The sequence below is a fragment of the Cydia pomonella genome, chromosome 5, assembly GCF_033807575.1.
Source record: "Cydia pomonella isolate Wapato2018A chromosome 5, ilCydPomo1, whole genome shotgun sequence".
NCBI lineage: Eukaryota > Metazoa > Arthropoda > Insecta > Lepidoptera > Tortricidae > Cydia > Cydia pomonella.
In genome coordinates, this window is record NC_084707.1 from 3,141,104 (window position 1) to 3,156,265 (window position 15,162).

The 15,162-nt window shown below is 38.5% G+C and overlaps 2 protein-coding genes across 4 annotated transcripts in view; both read left to right on the forward strand.

The window, feature by feature from the left end:
* The window catches only part of LOC133518487 (dual specificity tyrosine-phosphorylation-regulated kinase 2), a 136,311-nt gene that overhangs the window by 98,130 nt on the left and 23,019 nt on the right, over nt 1-15,162 (forward strand). For 2 of the 3 annotated variants that reach the window (XM_061852202.1, XM_061852203.1), the window contains exons 3-9: nt 4,303-4,466; nt 6,638-6,787; nt 7,739-7,866; nt 8,027-8,165; nt 8,703-8,874; nt 11,188-11,331; nt 12,407-12,536. In XM_061852202.1, the coding sequence (XP_061708186.1) occupies nt 4,314-4,466; nt 6,638-6,787; nt 7,739-7,866; nt 8,027-8,165; nt 8,703-8,874; nt 11,188-11,331; nt 12,407-12,536 (1,016 nt within the window). In that variant the 5' untranslated portion in view covers nt 4,303-4,313. Of the gene's footprint in view, nt 1-4,149; nt 4,467-6,637; nt 6,788-7,738; nt 7,867-8,026; nt 8,166-8,702; nt 8,875-11,187; nt 11,332-12,406; nt 12,537-15,162 lie in introns of those variants that run through there. The other variant, XM_061852201.1, reaches the window with a different exon arrangement.
* Nucleotides 1-15,162, forward strand: part of LOC133518484 (uncharacterized) — a 237,308-nt gene that overhangs the window by 15,972 nt on the left and 206,174 nt on the right. The gene's annotated exons all lie outside the window — the stretch shown is intronic.

Sequence of the window (15,162 nt, forward strand, 5' to 3'; positions counted from 1 at the left end):
TAATGTAATGTAGTAAGTGTAGTAAATGTAGTAGTAGTATGTAGTAAAGTAAACTAAAGTATGTCTAGAGTCACTTTAATCTTATCGTCATCGTGAACGACTAATACAGTATGCTCCTGTTTAATGATGATTAATTTGAATTAATTTAACATAAAAAAATGGTTATTTAATCGAATAATTTACCATATTAGAACATTCCCGAGAAGGAACTCTACTCGGGATCTCGGTCAATGTCCAGAAAGTTAAGACACGTTGTATATATTTCGGGGATCTTGGAAACTGCTCAAACGATTTTGTTTTATATGTTTCCCGAGCAAAGCTCTGTCTCCCGGATATTAATAAAAATGTACCTTGCTGAAAATATTTACATACTTCCCTAATTTGAATATGTAGTATATTGTAATATAATGACTGGGCAGCACTGATTAAGAAAAATAGTAACTATTATCCTATGAGATCTCGCCACGCCACGGCCCAGCCTGATAGGTAACAGTGGCGAAGTGTCAAAATATACCCGTTGGTAAATCCAAACCTATTTAGGCCTGCATATAGGAGAAGGAGATTAATTGTCGTGAGATGTTTGCACGCCATATTGTGGTAGGATATACATGCATGTACACTTAATAGCTACAATATGTAGGTACTCTTTGTAGGTACATACAAAGAGAATTTGAAATAGAGGGAGATTGTCAAAGAAAACTATGTAGCCACAGCAAATTTACTGCCATCTTTCGACTCATGATTAAAACTTTTAGAACGCCATTTGACTTTGATCGCCCCCGCCACTGTTCGGAATCTACCTCTTCGGACTCCAACTTTTTGGGTCACGGCAATAATGTACGAAGCTGTAACTTCAAATGCGACCCGACATGGATAATACAGCCTTTTACATTCCTATTCGATTCGCATAAAGGAGGGTTGTTGAAATGGGGTAAAAAACAGAGTAATTCTCCCTTTAGCCCTAAACTTATTCAATTAGGTGCTTGTTTTGAATTTGAACTACACGATTTTGCGTCCAATGTTTTTGGAATAGAGTTGGTATTACTTTGCGTTGTGACTTTATGTTGGAGGCGATTGATTCTGTTTTTTGATCAGTCTGAGATAAAACGTGATAAGTTTTTAAGTTTAAATGTCACGAAGAATGAACGTACAAGGCTACGCATCTGAAGTGGTGAAACAAAACTTAACTTAGATATCAAACTTTAATATGGATGAAGTCTTGGAAGCGAGATGCCGATTCGAACTTACAAATCTATGTTAATTTCCACTCATCCTGACACAATACGTCCATCCATCTCTCCCATATCCTTCGAACTTATATTTATAAACTTAAACTTATATAGGTATATTGGTGCAAGTAAAATGTACTGCGATCATATCAATAACATTTTAAGCAAGGTAAACTCTTTATTTACATTATAGATACATGAGGTAGGTACTTATTGCTATAACTAGCTTAAATCTAAAATAGACCCTTCAGGCATTTGACCAACGATGTTTGCGGCATTTCCTCGTTGTATCGCAATACTGATACGTTGTGCGAGGAAGCCGCCAGCTCTTCGGTCACAAGTTACGTATCGGACTCTGTTTATGTGTTATCTCTTGTGTTTCTTCTATTTTGACTTATTTACTTAATCTCCAATTACCTGACATTAAATATAACGCAAATATAACTCCAATTAAATGCAAATAAACGATTGATTGATTGGTGTCAAGTTCAATTGCCGCTGCAGTATTCGCTTCACAAATAGATTTCAATTTGCCATTACTCGTGAGGAATAAAAACAAAAGTGATAGTGATAGTAATAAATCATAATAGCAGTAACATTAAGTGTATAATCTTGTTCAAGGCTTATATAAACTCAAAAAACCCATACCGAAGCACTTTAGTACGAATTCAGATATACTATAGATGAACCACAAAGCACTTATCGTAACTAAGTGCCAAATCACCAAATATAATAACAATATACAGTATCGCTAAAACAATTCGAGTACGCCCCGAAAAGGTCAAGGTCGGGTCGTATCCCAGCCGGGGTTGTTCCCATCTTACCTGCCCTTAAAACCAGTATACAAATGAACTTGATGCCAGTAACAATTGTTCGTTATCGTGGATCATCTTATACTAGTGTTCGATAAAGCGGGAATACAGGGGGTAGGTTTCTATAGTTACTGAAGTAGTAAAACGTTTGAAAGGACTATATAAGTACGGTTTTCATATACTTATAAGATTTATATGGAATATATTTTTTTATTTTTTTCTCTTAGCCAATTTGAGTGTTGTGCTGGGTAATGGTTACTGCCTTTAATTCATATTCATAAAACTTAAATAGAAAATCACAGCCTAAGCTTCTTTACTGAAACTTTACGCAATTTTAAACTATATAATTAAAGGGTAACATCAATTTGGGTAATTTCGAAAAACGCGTCAAGGATAGAATTATCCAGTAAATTTAAAAGGAATCGAGGTGGCACTTTGAGTCCCAAAGGGTGCGACCCAATTACACGGGACCTTTTGACCTGGCGAGTTTTTGCAAATGTTTCATAGAGTTCCGTAACAGAGAAGGGGAAATGGGTGGGAAAAGTTTATGTAGAAATATGATTTATCGTATAATGTGCATAAAATAGGCCAAAAAGGCTTCGTATGTGCGGCAATTTTATTTCTCATGATCTGAAAGAGGATCATTGTTATTCTAAAAAGTGTGCAGAAAGTGATATGTTTCGGCAATAGAACATTTTGCTTCTAAGTTGTTTTTTTTTTAATTTTTACGATAAGCAATTCAAATTTGGTTTTGTTACACAATTTCCATTCTGATATATATCTCCCCATTCTTTAAATAATGATACTTTTACCTAATTCAAAGTACCCTAAAATAATGCTATAAAAATTATACTTAGTCATGTTTAAAAGAAAAACACTTGTATATTACTTTCCTCGCATTTGAAACGAAAAGTAGAGTGTTTAACTCGGGTGAAAGGCATCATTTCAGCCTCGGACTATTGGTGTTCTCACTGCGTTCGAGTGCCAAACTACCTCGACAGAAATAAATGCCTTTCATCCCTTGGTTAACAATCTATAGTAGACAGACAACTAGACAGTGTAACATAGAACCAATGAAATGTAACAATTGTCATGAGCATTTCTATGCAGTAACCCATTTTCATTGCTCTTGGAAGGACCTATGAGCCTATGAGCTTGTTAACTTGTCAAGTTAACAGCACCATCTATCTGACCCTTCTCGTAACTCGTGAGGCCCTGGTACTGGCTCTTTGCTAAATTAAATTTTTGGTCAATTTTTTTCTCGATTTTGGCCACAGTAGCCTATGGAGACTAACAAGCAACGCTAAGCGGTCTTCGTAGTCTATGGGTGTTGCTATATTACGGGTATCACATGCGTGTTTCTGACTTATGAAGCAATTGGTTCTACTATGCAACCAAATGAACATTTTGTAAGTTGGCAATGCACTTAGTTTGAAACTGCATTAGTTTTGATTTTGTTAGGTTGGTAGCCATTAATCGCAGTAACGTTATAGTGATTTTAAAGCACAAGTGCTGTTATGAGGAATAGACAATATAGACATTTCTTGAAACCTTTTATGTATGTTCTTATATTCGTGGTAATGAATGTATAAATGGCAGATAACAGTAGAGGAGTAGGAAAAATACTTTATCGAACCCTCTAGATGGCATCTAGAGGGCTATGGTATGGAGGGCTATGCTAGAGAGGAATGAAAATGAGTTACTGCATAGAAATGCTCATGACAATTGTTACATAGATGGCTTATCGATAATCGATATTATAGGCATCCAAAAAGGGTACGTAGTTCCACAAGCAGTTCATAGGTGGCGCTGTAATAAATATTAATTAATTTAGGCTATCTAATTTCTGAGCCCCTATTCTTATGTATGGATCTTCTTCTTGGACCCGGGTATGTTCTTAACTACGTCCAAAAAAGAGTTATGGGCACTGTGAATGTCATCTCGCTTAGTGTAGTAGGGCACAGCACAGCGAACGTCATTCCTCAATGTTTGTGTTGGGCAGAGCCCAACTCGGGAAGTACCTCCACCTTACAGAAAACCGCAGCCAAATAAGTCTGGACCCTACTCGTAGTGTTGTTCCTCCCGGTGAGTAAGGTTGCCAGAGCTCAACCAGGGTGCGGGATGTTAGGGTCGGCAGCGCGCATGTAGCTCCTCTGGAGTTGCAGGCGTCCATATGCTACGATAACTGCTTACCACCAGGGTAGTCGTATGCTCGTTTGCCACCGACGTAGTATAATTTTTTTTTATGAATTTGTTCACAGACGCCCTCAAAATGTACGGTGATCGCCTATCAGAGTGGGAAAGAACAGAGGTTCGGAAGTATCCCGAGGTCTGGTTCCTGGGTCTGGAGGCCAGTAAGATCCAGGCCAAGTCCAGTCTGCCGAACAACTGCGGGTTTGATGACGAGAACGGGAGCTATAATAAGGTGAGTGTAGACCATGAATACCAGAATTGCGGAATCCCGAAATATTGGACCGTTTTCTACGATATTTAGATATTTAAAGACGATCAATAATTATCGAAATATCGGAACTGATATTGGGTTTTGTAGTTCAACAAAACAAAATTGGTACAGAAAATGTATAGATTATCTACTAAAGTTACGATGCCGTTTATCATCGTTTGTCCCTTTCCATCATACGTCGGAAAGGGACAAACGATGATTAGCGGCATCGTAACTTTAGTACATGTTTATGAATAAGGGGGTAAATGTATAACAAAATATTCCAAGTTGTGCCTGTTTCACAATGTCCAAGTTAAGTATTGGATAGCTAATTATCAGATAAATTAAATCAGATATATCAGAAAAAACTTAACACTTTATCTACCATTTAAGCTTATTTGGAGATTGTGAAACGCCAACGATGACTTTATTCGCCAGATAAGTGGCAAGTAGCTTATTCAGGACTTTACTTGGACATTGTGAAACAGGACTTAATAAATAATCATTAGGGACAAAATAATACAATATCTTGTAGATATCGTTTGTATGTCGTACAATTGTCAGAAGCAGCTCGATACGGGCAACCAATGTCACTTTGACGTTAGAAATATCGTAGATAGATCTTATTGGGATCACAGTGGAATCGAAATAAACGTGAATTTTGACATGTCGTTTAGTTATCGATCTTTTTAAGATCTTGAACGCGTCATAATCATTCTTCGAATCGGGCCGTTTGTATATTAAACTTCGATAACTATTCTGTCAAATGGAATGAAATTTGTTAGTAAAATCAAAGAAAAGCTAAAACTTTTAGGCCTTCTTAGTTAGCTTACCCGCTTAGGGCTATCTCCTAAGTAGCAAATCAATACAAGAGGGTAGGCATTAGGAACAACCTGTTGTTAGATGTAGCGATCTAATACGCTCGTGTGCTCGATATAACGCCGTGTTGCGGCTTTGTTAGAAGTTTCCACAACTTTCGGTTCAGCGGTTTAGAGGTTTCCTTCGAATAAGGTATACTAGACTGTACACAGCGTTTATTAGTGACTAGTACAGTCACGCCTGAAAAGATCGACACGATCGAAGTGCCAAAAATATGTATACACGACTTTATGGCCCATATATTAGGGTAGTGTATACATACTTTTGTCACTTTGTCCATATCAATATTTTCAGACGTGACCGTACTTATTTTATACACATGTATAGTTTAACGCGTGTGTGGCTGAAATGTTGATTTTAATAAACGATATATCTTGATTTACGAAATGTCCAAATGTAACACAAGATACGAGTAGATGCTATCACACAGGGATCGGAGGGAACTGGTTTATTTTTGCAAAAACTTCGAATAAACCATATATTTCGGTTTATTTTATACTCCAAATATAGTACTCAGTTGTGTTTTTAGTTAATGACTTCGTACGATCACGTCTGAAAATATCGATTCGAAAAAAGTGCTAAAAATATGTATACACGACTTTATTGCCCATATGTTAAGGTAGTGTGTACATATGTTTGGCACATTTTTCGTATCGATATTTTCCAACGTGACTGTATTAGATTGCCCAATTAAAAAAGAAAGAATTAACAAAGAACGAAAAAATACCGTTTTCGTTCCCATAGGTTAATAGAAGAGGGACCCCTTCTCGCGGATAAGTCTTCAATTAGAAAACATCACAGCAAACATACGTAAACCTAAATACCATGTATGACCTACCTCCATTAAAGACACACGGGGGCCGAACTCGATTTCGTGTATTTTGTTCAACAATATCTCCACTACTAGGCATTTAAATTCTCATAATGGAATTGAAAACGAGTGGTCAATTCCACTTGATTCCCAATTTCTATTGCTCGTATTTAAAAAATATCTTTTCGCCGTTTTCCACAGATTTTCGAGAGACGAAATCGAGCGCTCGAAATTCAAAAATCGGTCCCACGATCGGATTCGATAGTTCTGGATACGATATAGATTGGATATGCTAGTAGTGTTAAAAGTGACGTTGCTTCAAATAAAAACTTTTGACACTATCATATTCAATCCATATCGTATCTACAGCTATTTTTTGACGTACCTAATATTAACGTTCGCATCGGACCGGCAGTCAGTTTTTGCGTTTTCTCTAAATTAATTACATAACTTACATTTTCAGCAAATCCACGACCACGTGGCGTACCGCTACGAGATCCTGGAGGTGATCGGCAAGGGGTCCTTCGGTCAGGTGATCCGCGCCCTCGACCACCGGACAGGCGGGCAGGTTGCTATCAAGATCATACGCAACAAGAAGAGGTTCCACCACCAGGTACAATCCTCCTCCTTCTTCCTCGCGTTGTCCCGGCATTTTGCCACGGCTCTTGGGAGCCTGGGGTTCGCTTGGCAATTGATCCCCAGAATTGGCGTAGGCACTAGTTTTTATGAAAGCGACTGCCATCTGGCCTTCCAACCCAGAGGGTAAACTAGGCCTTATTGGGACTTGTCCGGTTTCCTCACGAGGTTTTCCTTCACCGAAAAACGACTGGTAAATATTAAATGATAAATAAGTTCCGAAAAACTCATTGGTACGAGCTGGGGTTTGAACCCGCGACCTCCGGATTGAAAGTCGCACGCTCTTACCGCTAGGCCACCAGCGCTTACTGCAGGCAGGTACAATCAAATCTACTCTGATTCTGGAGATGATCGCCAAGGGGTCGTTCGGTCAGGTGATCCGCGCCCTCGACCACTGGACAGGTGGACCACGGGGCCAAACTATTGCAAAAAGCCCAACCACCCAACCCGACAACTCAAGTCAGATCGTCTTGGCGCCGAAGGATAAAGAGAGCCGACCCTACCTAATGTGGGATAAGGCAAAGGAAAAGAAGAAGCAGGGTATAGCGGACAGAGAGGTCAGGTAAAGAAGCAAGGGCGAGTATAAAATGTTAGTGTTTAAAGAGCGGTGGTGTGCGTGTAGAGACTAGTAACTTAGTTATTTTGACGAGTAAATACTCTAAATATATATATGATTAGGATCCACATTAAAAAAATAAACGACTTACGACGGTCATTTAAATTCATGTTCATGTTCTTCATGTTTATGTTCGTGTTCATGTGTTGTGTATAACTCCTTCATGAAGATGGAAGTGCTGAAATATAGCTGCCATAACAGTGCGTTTTAATGGCACTCAAAAAATGTTGTTGTAATACTTAACCGAACTTTAACCTCCATATCTCTCACGTTTAAACTGCCACTGATTTTCAAAACCGTATGTTGTTTTAGGCTCTAGTGGAAGTGAGGGTGCTGGACCATTTAAGGTTGAAGGACAAGGACCAGGCGCACAACGTCATACACATGCTGGACTACTTCTACTTTAGGAACCATTTGTGCATCAGCTTTGAGCTGATGAGGTAAGTGTTGAAGATTTTTAGGAGAAGAATGGTTGACAAAATGGAGCACCGGACCGGATACATTTAATAACCAACCTCCTGACCTCTTGTCCAGATCTGATCTTCCATTGAAGCCATTAGGTGACATTTCACGGTATTTAATAAAATCATATTGTTGCAGCATTAACCTGTATGAGCTAATAAAGAAGAACAACTACCAAGGCTTCAGCTTGAGCCTGATCCGACGGTTTGCGAGTTCGTTGCTGAGGTGTTTGAGGCTGCTGGAAGCGGAGAACATCATACATTGCGATCTAAAACCGGTAAGAGTTCTGCACCAATATAATTGCTTAAAAATGAAAACAATAAAAAAAATTTCTAAAGGTTACATTAGGATGGTGACTGCAGCAGTGTTGCTATTGCAGTGTTACTTCTACAGCGTTGATACAGATTCCGCATCAACCCTGCAGGAATACTAGCTGCCACTGTCTATGTTCTTGATAAATTGCTTTACTATCGTTACCGCATATCTGTTGCGAACATAACGTTCACTTAGTCACTTATAGTAATGTAACCCAAATCGTCTCGATATTGTTACTGAGTCTTGTCAACTGACATTATGAAACGGGTTTCTTTGCAAAATTTATACAAATATACACTCACAACCAAAATAATTGGCTACTTTATATGGAGGATTCTACACACTTTTCAAGGATGCGGGCGTAAACTGTAGGTAGGGGGGCAGAATGCCTAGTGGCGTGTCAATTTAAGGTTTATTCGATTTAGACCACAAGGTACCAAACTTTTACGCACATGATTCCTTTAATAAGACCTTTAATGCCAAAATTTGTATTTTCCAGGAAAACATCCTCCTAAAAGCGCGAGGCAGCTCCTCCATCAAAGTGATAGACTTCGGCAGCTCGTGTTACACGCATGCACGCGTGTACACGTACATACAGTCGCGGTTCTACCGCAGCCCCGAAGTGATACTGGGGCTACAGTACGGGGCGGCTATTGATATGTGGAGCATGGGTGAGTGCCCTACAAAGATGTCCTCAAGCGTCACATGTGGAGATGTGACACTGAACCATCGCATTCGGAGACTTCAGCACAAGATGGGCCGAAGTGGAGGCATACAGTGAGTACAAAAATGCAAGCCTTTGAAAAGCAGAGACGAGTGGAACTCGACGCGAAGCGTGACGAGTTAAAGGCCCGACCACCTGCGGTCATAAACTACAATTTTGTCGGAGAGGTGCTGACCTGCAGTGAGTGTGGTATTTAACTGTAAAAATAGGCTACGTCAGCCACCTGAGAGCTCACGATCATTGCTCTCACTAGCCAGTACAAACTGTCGCCGAGGCCAAAACCGGCCAGGACAGGATGACTGACGATGATGACAGATTTATGGTGGGGTCAGATAATGGAATTTATCATTTCACGATGTTTGCATTCATGAAATGATCAAATTCTCTGATTTGACCACGACATTTACAATACGAGCTAAGGGCATATAGTTATAGTTCATGTTTGAAGCACCTACTTACGGGCATAGGCATAGCAACTACGCATGTAAGAGTTTTACTAGGACTACAACACCTACGGGGCCGACATGCTCCTATATATTTTGGTATATGATGTTATGGGCACTAGAGTTGAATTAACCGACACAATGCGGGAATTTGCAACTAGGTTTCTTTTTCCGTACCGATAGTTCAACAACCATCTGCAACTGAATACAATGCATCTAATATATTCCATTCATTCATTCGTTCATTCACTACTTTTTTGCAATAACATTTGTGTGTGTAATAATCATTCACCTCAACTCTACTGCCGGCAACTGTACATGACCCAAATATCAGAATAAAATTGTAAATTAAACAAATATATACTTAACTACCTACCTACTTACATGTACATATAGTTCGGCCCTGTCTATTCAAAATTCTAAACGAGTTGCAAGCTATCAATGCAACCTGCATTCTTTTTACGTCGAAGTAATTACGCTAATAGAAATGTAATCTCATTGACTACGTATAAAATGACGAACCAATACGTGATGCTGTCCGTAATGTCAACCAGTCGCTTACGCAACCGAATTCGTAGAAAGCTGAGAGAAAGGCGGCGGGATCCTTGCTTCCTATAATATGATACGAGACATCTTTTCTGTTATCCGTTGCGATTGTTGCGAAGAATGTATATGAAGTCACAAAAAAGGAACCAAAGAGTTTATTAGCCGATCGAGATGGCGTTATCAAATCAAACTAAAAATCTACATACAATAATAATAATAATATATATATAAAATTAAAAAAATAAGTAACTGTGTAACGTCAACTTGTGACATCCAGAGTTTCCGCGTAATGTATAGTTTGTCCGGCGGCTTAAGGGTAAAGAAAGAGGCATATGGAGAAGCTTAAATAAATAAATAAGTATTATAGGACATTATTACACAAATTGACTAAGTCCCACAGTAAGCTCAATAAGGCTTGTGTTGAGGGTACTTAGACAACGATATATATAATATATAAATATTTATAAGCTTATCGTTATCTATTATAAAAGAGCGTACGTGATTTTTTACTTATACAAAAAGCTGACGTAACAGTTTGTACTAAGGTTGAATGTTCAATAAAAACATTGATTGCAACAATCGGGAATTTCCAACTATTAGTATTCTGTTGGAACTGGTTTAGTGATTATGTTGTATTATTTTACTTACTTATTAGTTATTACAGTTATGTCAACCCTAATACTGGTGTAGAGATATCTTTTGTTTAGAAACATAATAATCATTTTAAGCTTTAATAAAAACTGTGTTTAGGTCTAAATACGACTTGTCACCTTTTGAAATAACAATTGTAACAAGTTTTACTGCTTTTTACTCTAAAAACTATACCTACTGAGCAGTACAGCTATATACGCGTATCCACATCACATATCTAATTCAAAACGAAATTGTCTTTAACTACATATCATACAAAATCAATGAATTGATTGAAATCAATATGTACTCGCAGCTATATCCCAACTAAATAAAAACCTACGATACTTTACTAAATGACAAGACAGACATAACAAGATAACTGATTTAGGTCACTATAGTAGGCATCGCGCTATTAGATTTCATGTCTAGATTCTAGACAAACAACGGGTGCTTATATAAATGGACATCTGTTGTGCAATTACTGCCGAGCAGACATTCTAACAGTTATGGGTGTTTTATTGCATCTCGATTATTTCTAGAGTCAATAAATTAAATATTAGATCGTGAGATGGGCTCCCCGTGGGATGGGGATTTTTTTAAATTAAGACAAGGCCTTAAAACTATTAATATCATTCCAGGCTGCATCTTAGCGGAGCTGCATACTGGCTATCCCCTCTTTCCCGGTGAGAACGAGGCGGAGCAGCTGGCCTGCATCATGGAACTCCTCGGCCCTCCACCTCCAGACCTACTCATCCACGCCACCAGGAAACGACTGTTTTTTGGTGAGTGTAGTACCAACTACGCAAGTGTTAAATTTATTGATAGGTTTGATTATTACCGTTTGTTTCTTTAGGTAGTTAAATCAATGTAATAAACATTTTGTTTTTACATTTTCCGGTACTTGAAACATTTATATCAGTTAAACAACCAAATAAAAAACTGCTTGGATCTGTTCCTCATCGTTCTGGTTTTAACCTTTTTCATTTAATCATGTAATCTTTTCATCTACCCTTAAATGGCAAAATATTCGGGCGGTATAATAGGGCGAAGTAATAACTAATGTTTCAAAACTAAATTACTATGAATTAATAAATCATTCCGATTTATTCCTATTAGTAAAACAGCATTCCTATTAGTAAAGTAGCAGGTTTTAATATATTAACCCCATTTTCTTTAAGAAACAGACCAGTTCCAATATAATGTGATACTGATCTGATGATGGAATGGATCTGACATCATTCCAATATGAGATGGTTCCAATCTCCTTTAGAGGACCTGCTGAATTGCGTATTATGTTAGCCTTTAATCAAAATCGTCACTTTTGACACTGACAGATCAATATCACGTCAGTACTTCGAGCAACACCAAGAATTAGAAGATAAGAACACCGGTTTCCGACACGTCGGAAGGGAGGCGCCTAAGCGATATCTTACCGTACTAATCTTTCTGCCATTTTTTTCGGGGGGAAACGTGCACACAGTCGCACTTTTCACTCACTACATACAAAATCCAATCTGTAATGACGACACAAATACATAGAAAATGACACACGTCAAAGACAAATCTTGCACACCTCGATCTCTTTTTGTGTACGGACGAGTCACAACATGCACAGTTGTGCCAATGCTTTGGCAGAGGGGAAATAGTATGAATGCCGTCTCCCTTCCCTGTGTTGCTTGAAGCATCAGTATGATCATAGTATGATATGAGATATTGGAATGCGATTTATCTCAAACTGAAATTGGCCTGTGAGCCTCCATTACCAACTTTGCTGCTCTCTTGGGGTCACAAACTCACAAACCAATCGAACATACTCATAAAGCCCTTCTAACCCGGCCACCGTAATTTATCCTGCAGACTCAAAAGGCGCGCCGCGCTCGATCACGAACTCGAAGGGGCGCAAGCGGCGGCCCGGCTCGCGCACGCTGGCCGCCGCCGTGAGGACGGACGACCCGGCCTTCCTACACTTCCTGCATCGGTGTCTTGAGTGAGTACTTACACTCTTTCAGCAGTTCGACCTAGAAGAGAGAGCTTGTAGAGCTTGCAATGCATTTTGGTTGCCTCGATATTTCGCTCTATCGATTTTCTCTATATTGATTATCTTATCTCTTATAATGTTGATACTGACACGATACCATCGCACGTAGTCGTGGTGCGCGCAAGATGCGATGGGAGTCGATGTGTTAGCGAACGATCAGGCAGATCGTGAAACGTTAAAATATTTGTCTCGTTCCCTGAGTCGACGGAGAAGACGACTCCTATTTCTAGACAGTTTGCCCTTCGGGCATCTGAGGCAACCTAATGAACCTATATTGGTTTAATGTGACTACCGTCAAAACATTACACAGGAACATTACGATGTGCCTGATTTTATGATCGGCCGCCGACAGATACACTATGGCACGTATAGACGCGGTGTCATATCGCGCTGTGCAGAATAGGTCTTCTAAGTATGGAGAGAGTCGAATGACGAACGAAAACGCTCTCAAATTTTATAGTAACTAGTGTGGCTAAGAATTCCAACTTACGATACGTATGACAACTATCTCTATGTATGTATTTTGGAAGGTAGAGGCAAGGAACAAAATCTCCTTAGGCAGAACTAGAAGCTATAAATAATAGTTCCAAATCTCTCCAGAGTAGCGCTAGAGTAGCTAAGAACCTAGGCGTTATTGACGGAGTGAAGTGTGCTGTCTATGACTAGATTTTATTCTCAAGTATTCTAGGTATTGTAGCGCCACCTATTTATGGTTTTTTGTCGGACAATTTTTGATATATGGAGTTTATGTTCCTTGCCTCTACCTTCCATAGTATGTATATGATTCTTGCATAAATATATGAATGTTTATGGGTTCTACTAATATCAATGACCAAGTTTTCTCCCCCATAGACAATTTCAAAATATCTATGAACCATAGGGATGCATCTGTATTAGGTAATTTATGAATATATAGATGTTCACATCTTACAGTCTCGCTATCATCAGGTAAGTAAGTAGGGTATTTATCTTGGGACATGTATATGGATGTACATGGAATGGCAAATAAAACTGTTTTAGTAAGACAGAGGCTTCGCTTTGTCAATAGAGCCCTCGCAACTGTACCCAGAAGTAATTGTCATTGTATGCAAATAATATCGAAGTAGGTTAATTAGATAAAGCTTCCGGTTGCCAATAGTCGCAAAAATACCCATTATGTAACGACATTAACATAATGACATTTTATGTATTTGATTTATTCTAATTTGAATCTTAGGGTAATTAAAATAAAGACGATATTTCTAGTAAGTCTGCAGCTAACGTTAATGACTTAAATAAGACACAATCGTAATCGTAAGTTTAACTAGTTTTGTTTATTTATTACTTCCGCGTTAATACACCTAATTATAATTGCTTTTCTAGCTCATTTATATAAGGACTAGTTTCTAGTGGTTCTAAAGCTAGCCATACACGCACAGATTTGTCCGTCAGATTTGTCTGAAAGATGTGTATGGCGGACACATCCGTCAATGTATGGCAACAAATAGACACAGATTTGTCTGCCGGATGTTTGTCCGCTATCCGTGCTCAAAATCAACGGATCGAACACGGAGCCGATAGATCCGAGCAGCCCACGGCGCGTGTGTGCACAGTGTTTGCCGGATCGCACCTCAGTTGCGCGTTGCGCTCTAACACTACAAAGTGAAGTGAAAACAAAGTGTTTTGGACAAGCTTAATAGGGCAGATACTCGATGGCTGACACATGAACAAGTTTAACAAGGTTCTAATTGGCCTATTTTTAAATTGGTTTATGTGGCTATAAGTATCGTGGTCGTTTTGCTAGCCATTGCTTTACTCAAACTCCTCTCCGCATCCTTTCTTCGGGACATAAAACCGACACATATCACAGCCACTTTTTGTTTAGAAAGAGACATTGTTGCAGACAGCTGTTACTCGTTGAATTCGGATCACAAGTGATGTCCATCGCCGTGTGTGGCGAAGTCGCGGTTCAGATCTGAGACGTGACCGGCGGACAAATCTGTGCGTGTATGGCTAGCTTAATTTAGCTTTCAAGATATGAGACCACACATACAAAATAACACAATACTATATTTTCTTGTAGATATATATATATATATATATATATTTCGCTATATTATATACCATATGTAGCTTATGATCAATATTATCCAATTATACATTTTAAATTGTACGTTTAGCAGTAAACTTAACCTATTTCACACACACACCATATTGGTTTTATCTGAGATATGTAATGTCATATGGCGTTCGCCAGATATGGCTTCGTTCTATTATTGCTATCTCTATTATGTAAAGACTATTGACTTAGATCCCATTTAGGGAGTATTTGTAGTTTTAAAATTTTAACCCTTTGACTGACATCATCGATAAAACAGGTTTATTTATTTATTTAAATTTTATTTCACAAAATACAAAAAAAATACAAATGGCGACTTATTGCCTAAAGGCCACCAGTGAACCATAGGCCTAAGTAAACAAATAAAAATACTGTTATATATAATTAGGTTTGTCTGAGAAGCTAAATAAGTAAGTAATAAAATCATAATTTGTTACCCCCAATATACAATATCTTATATAAAATAAATCCGAATAC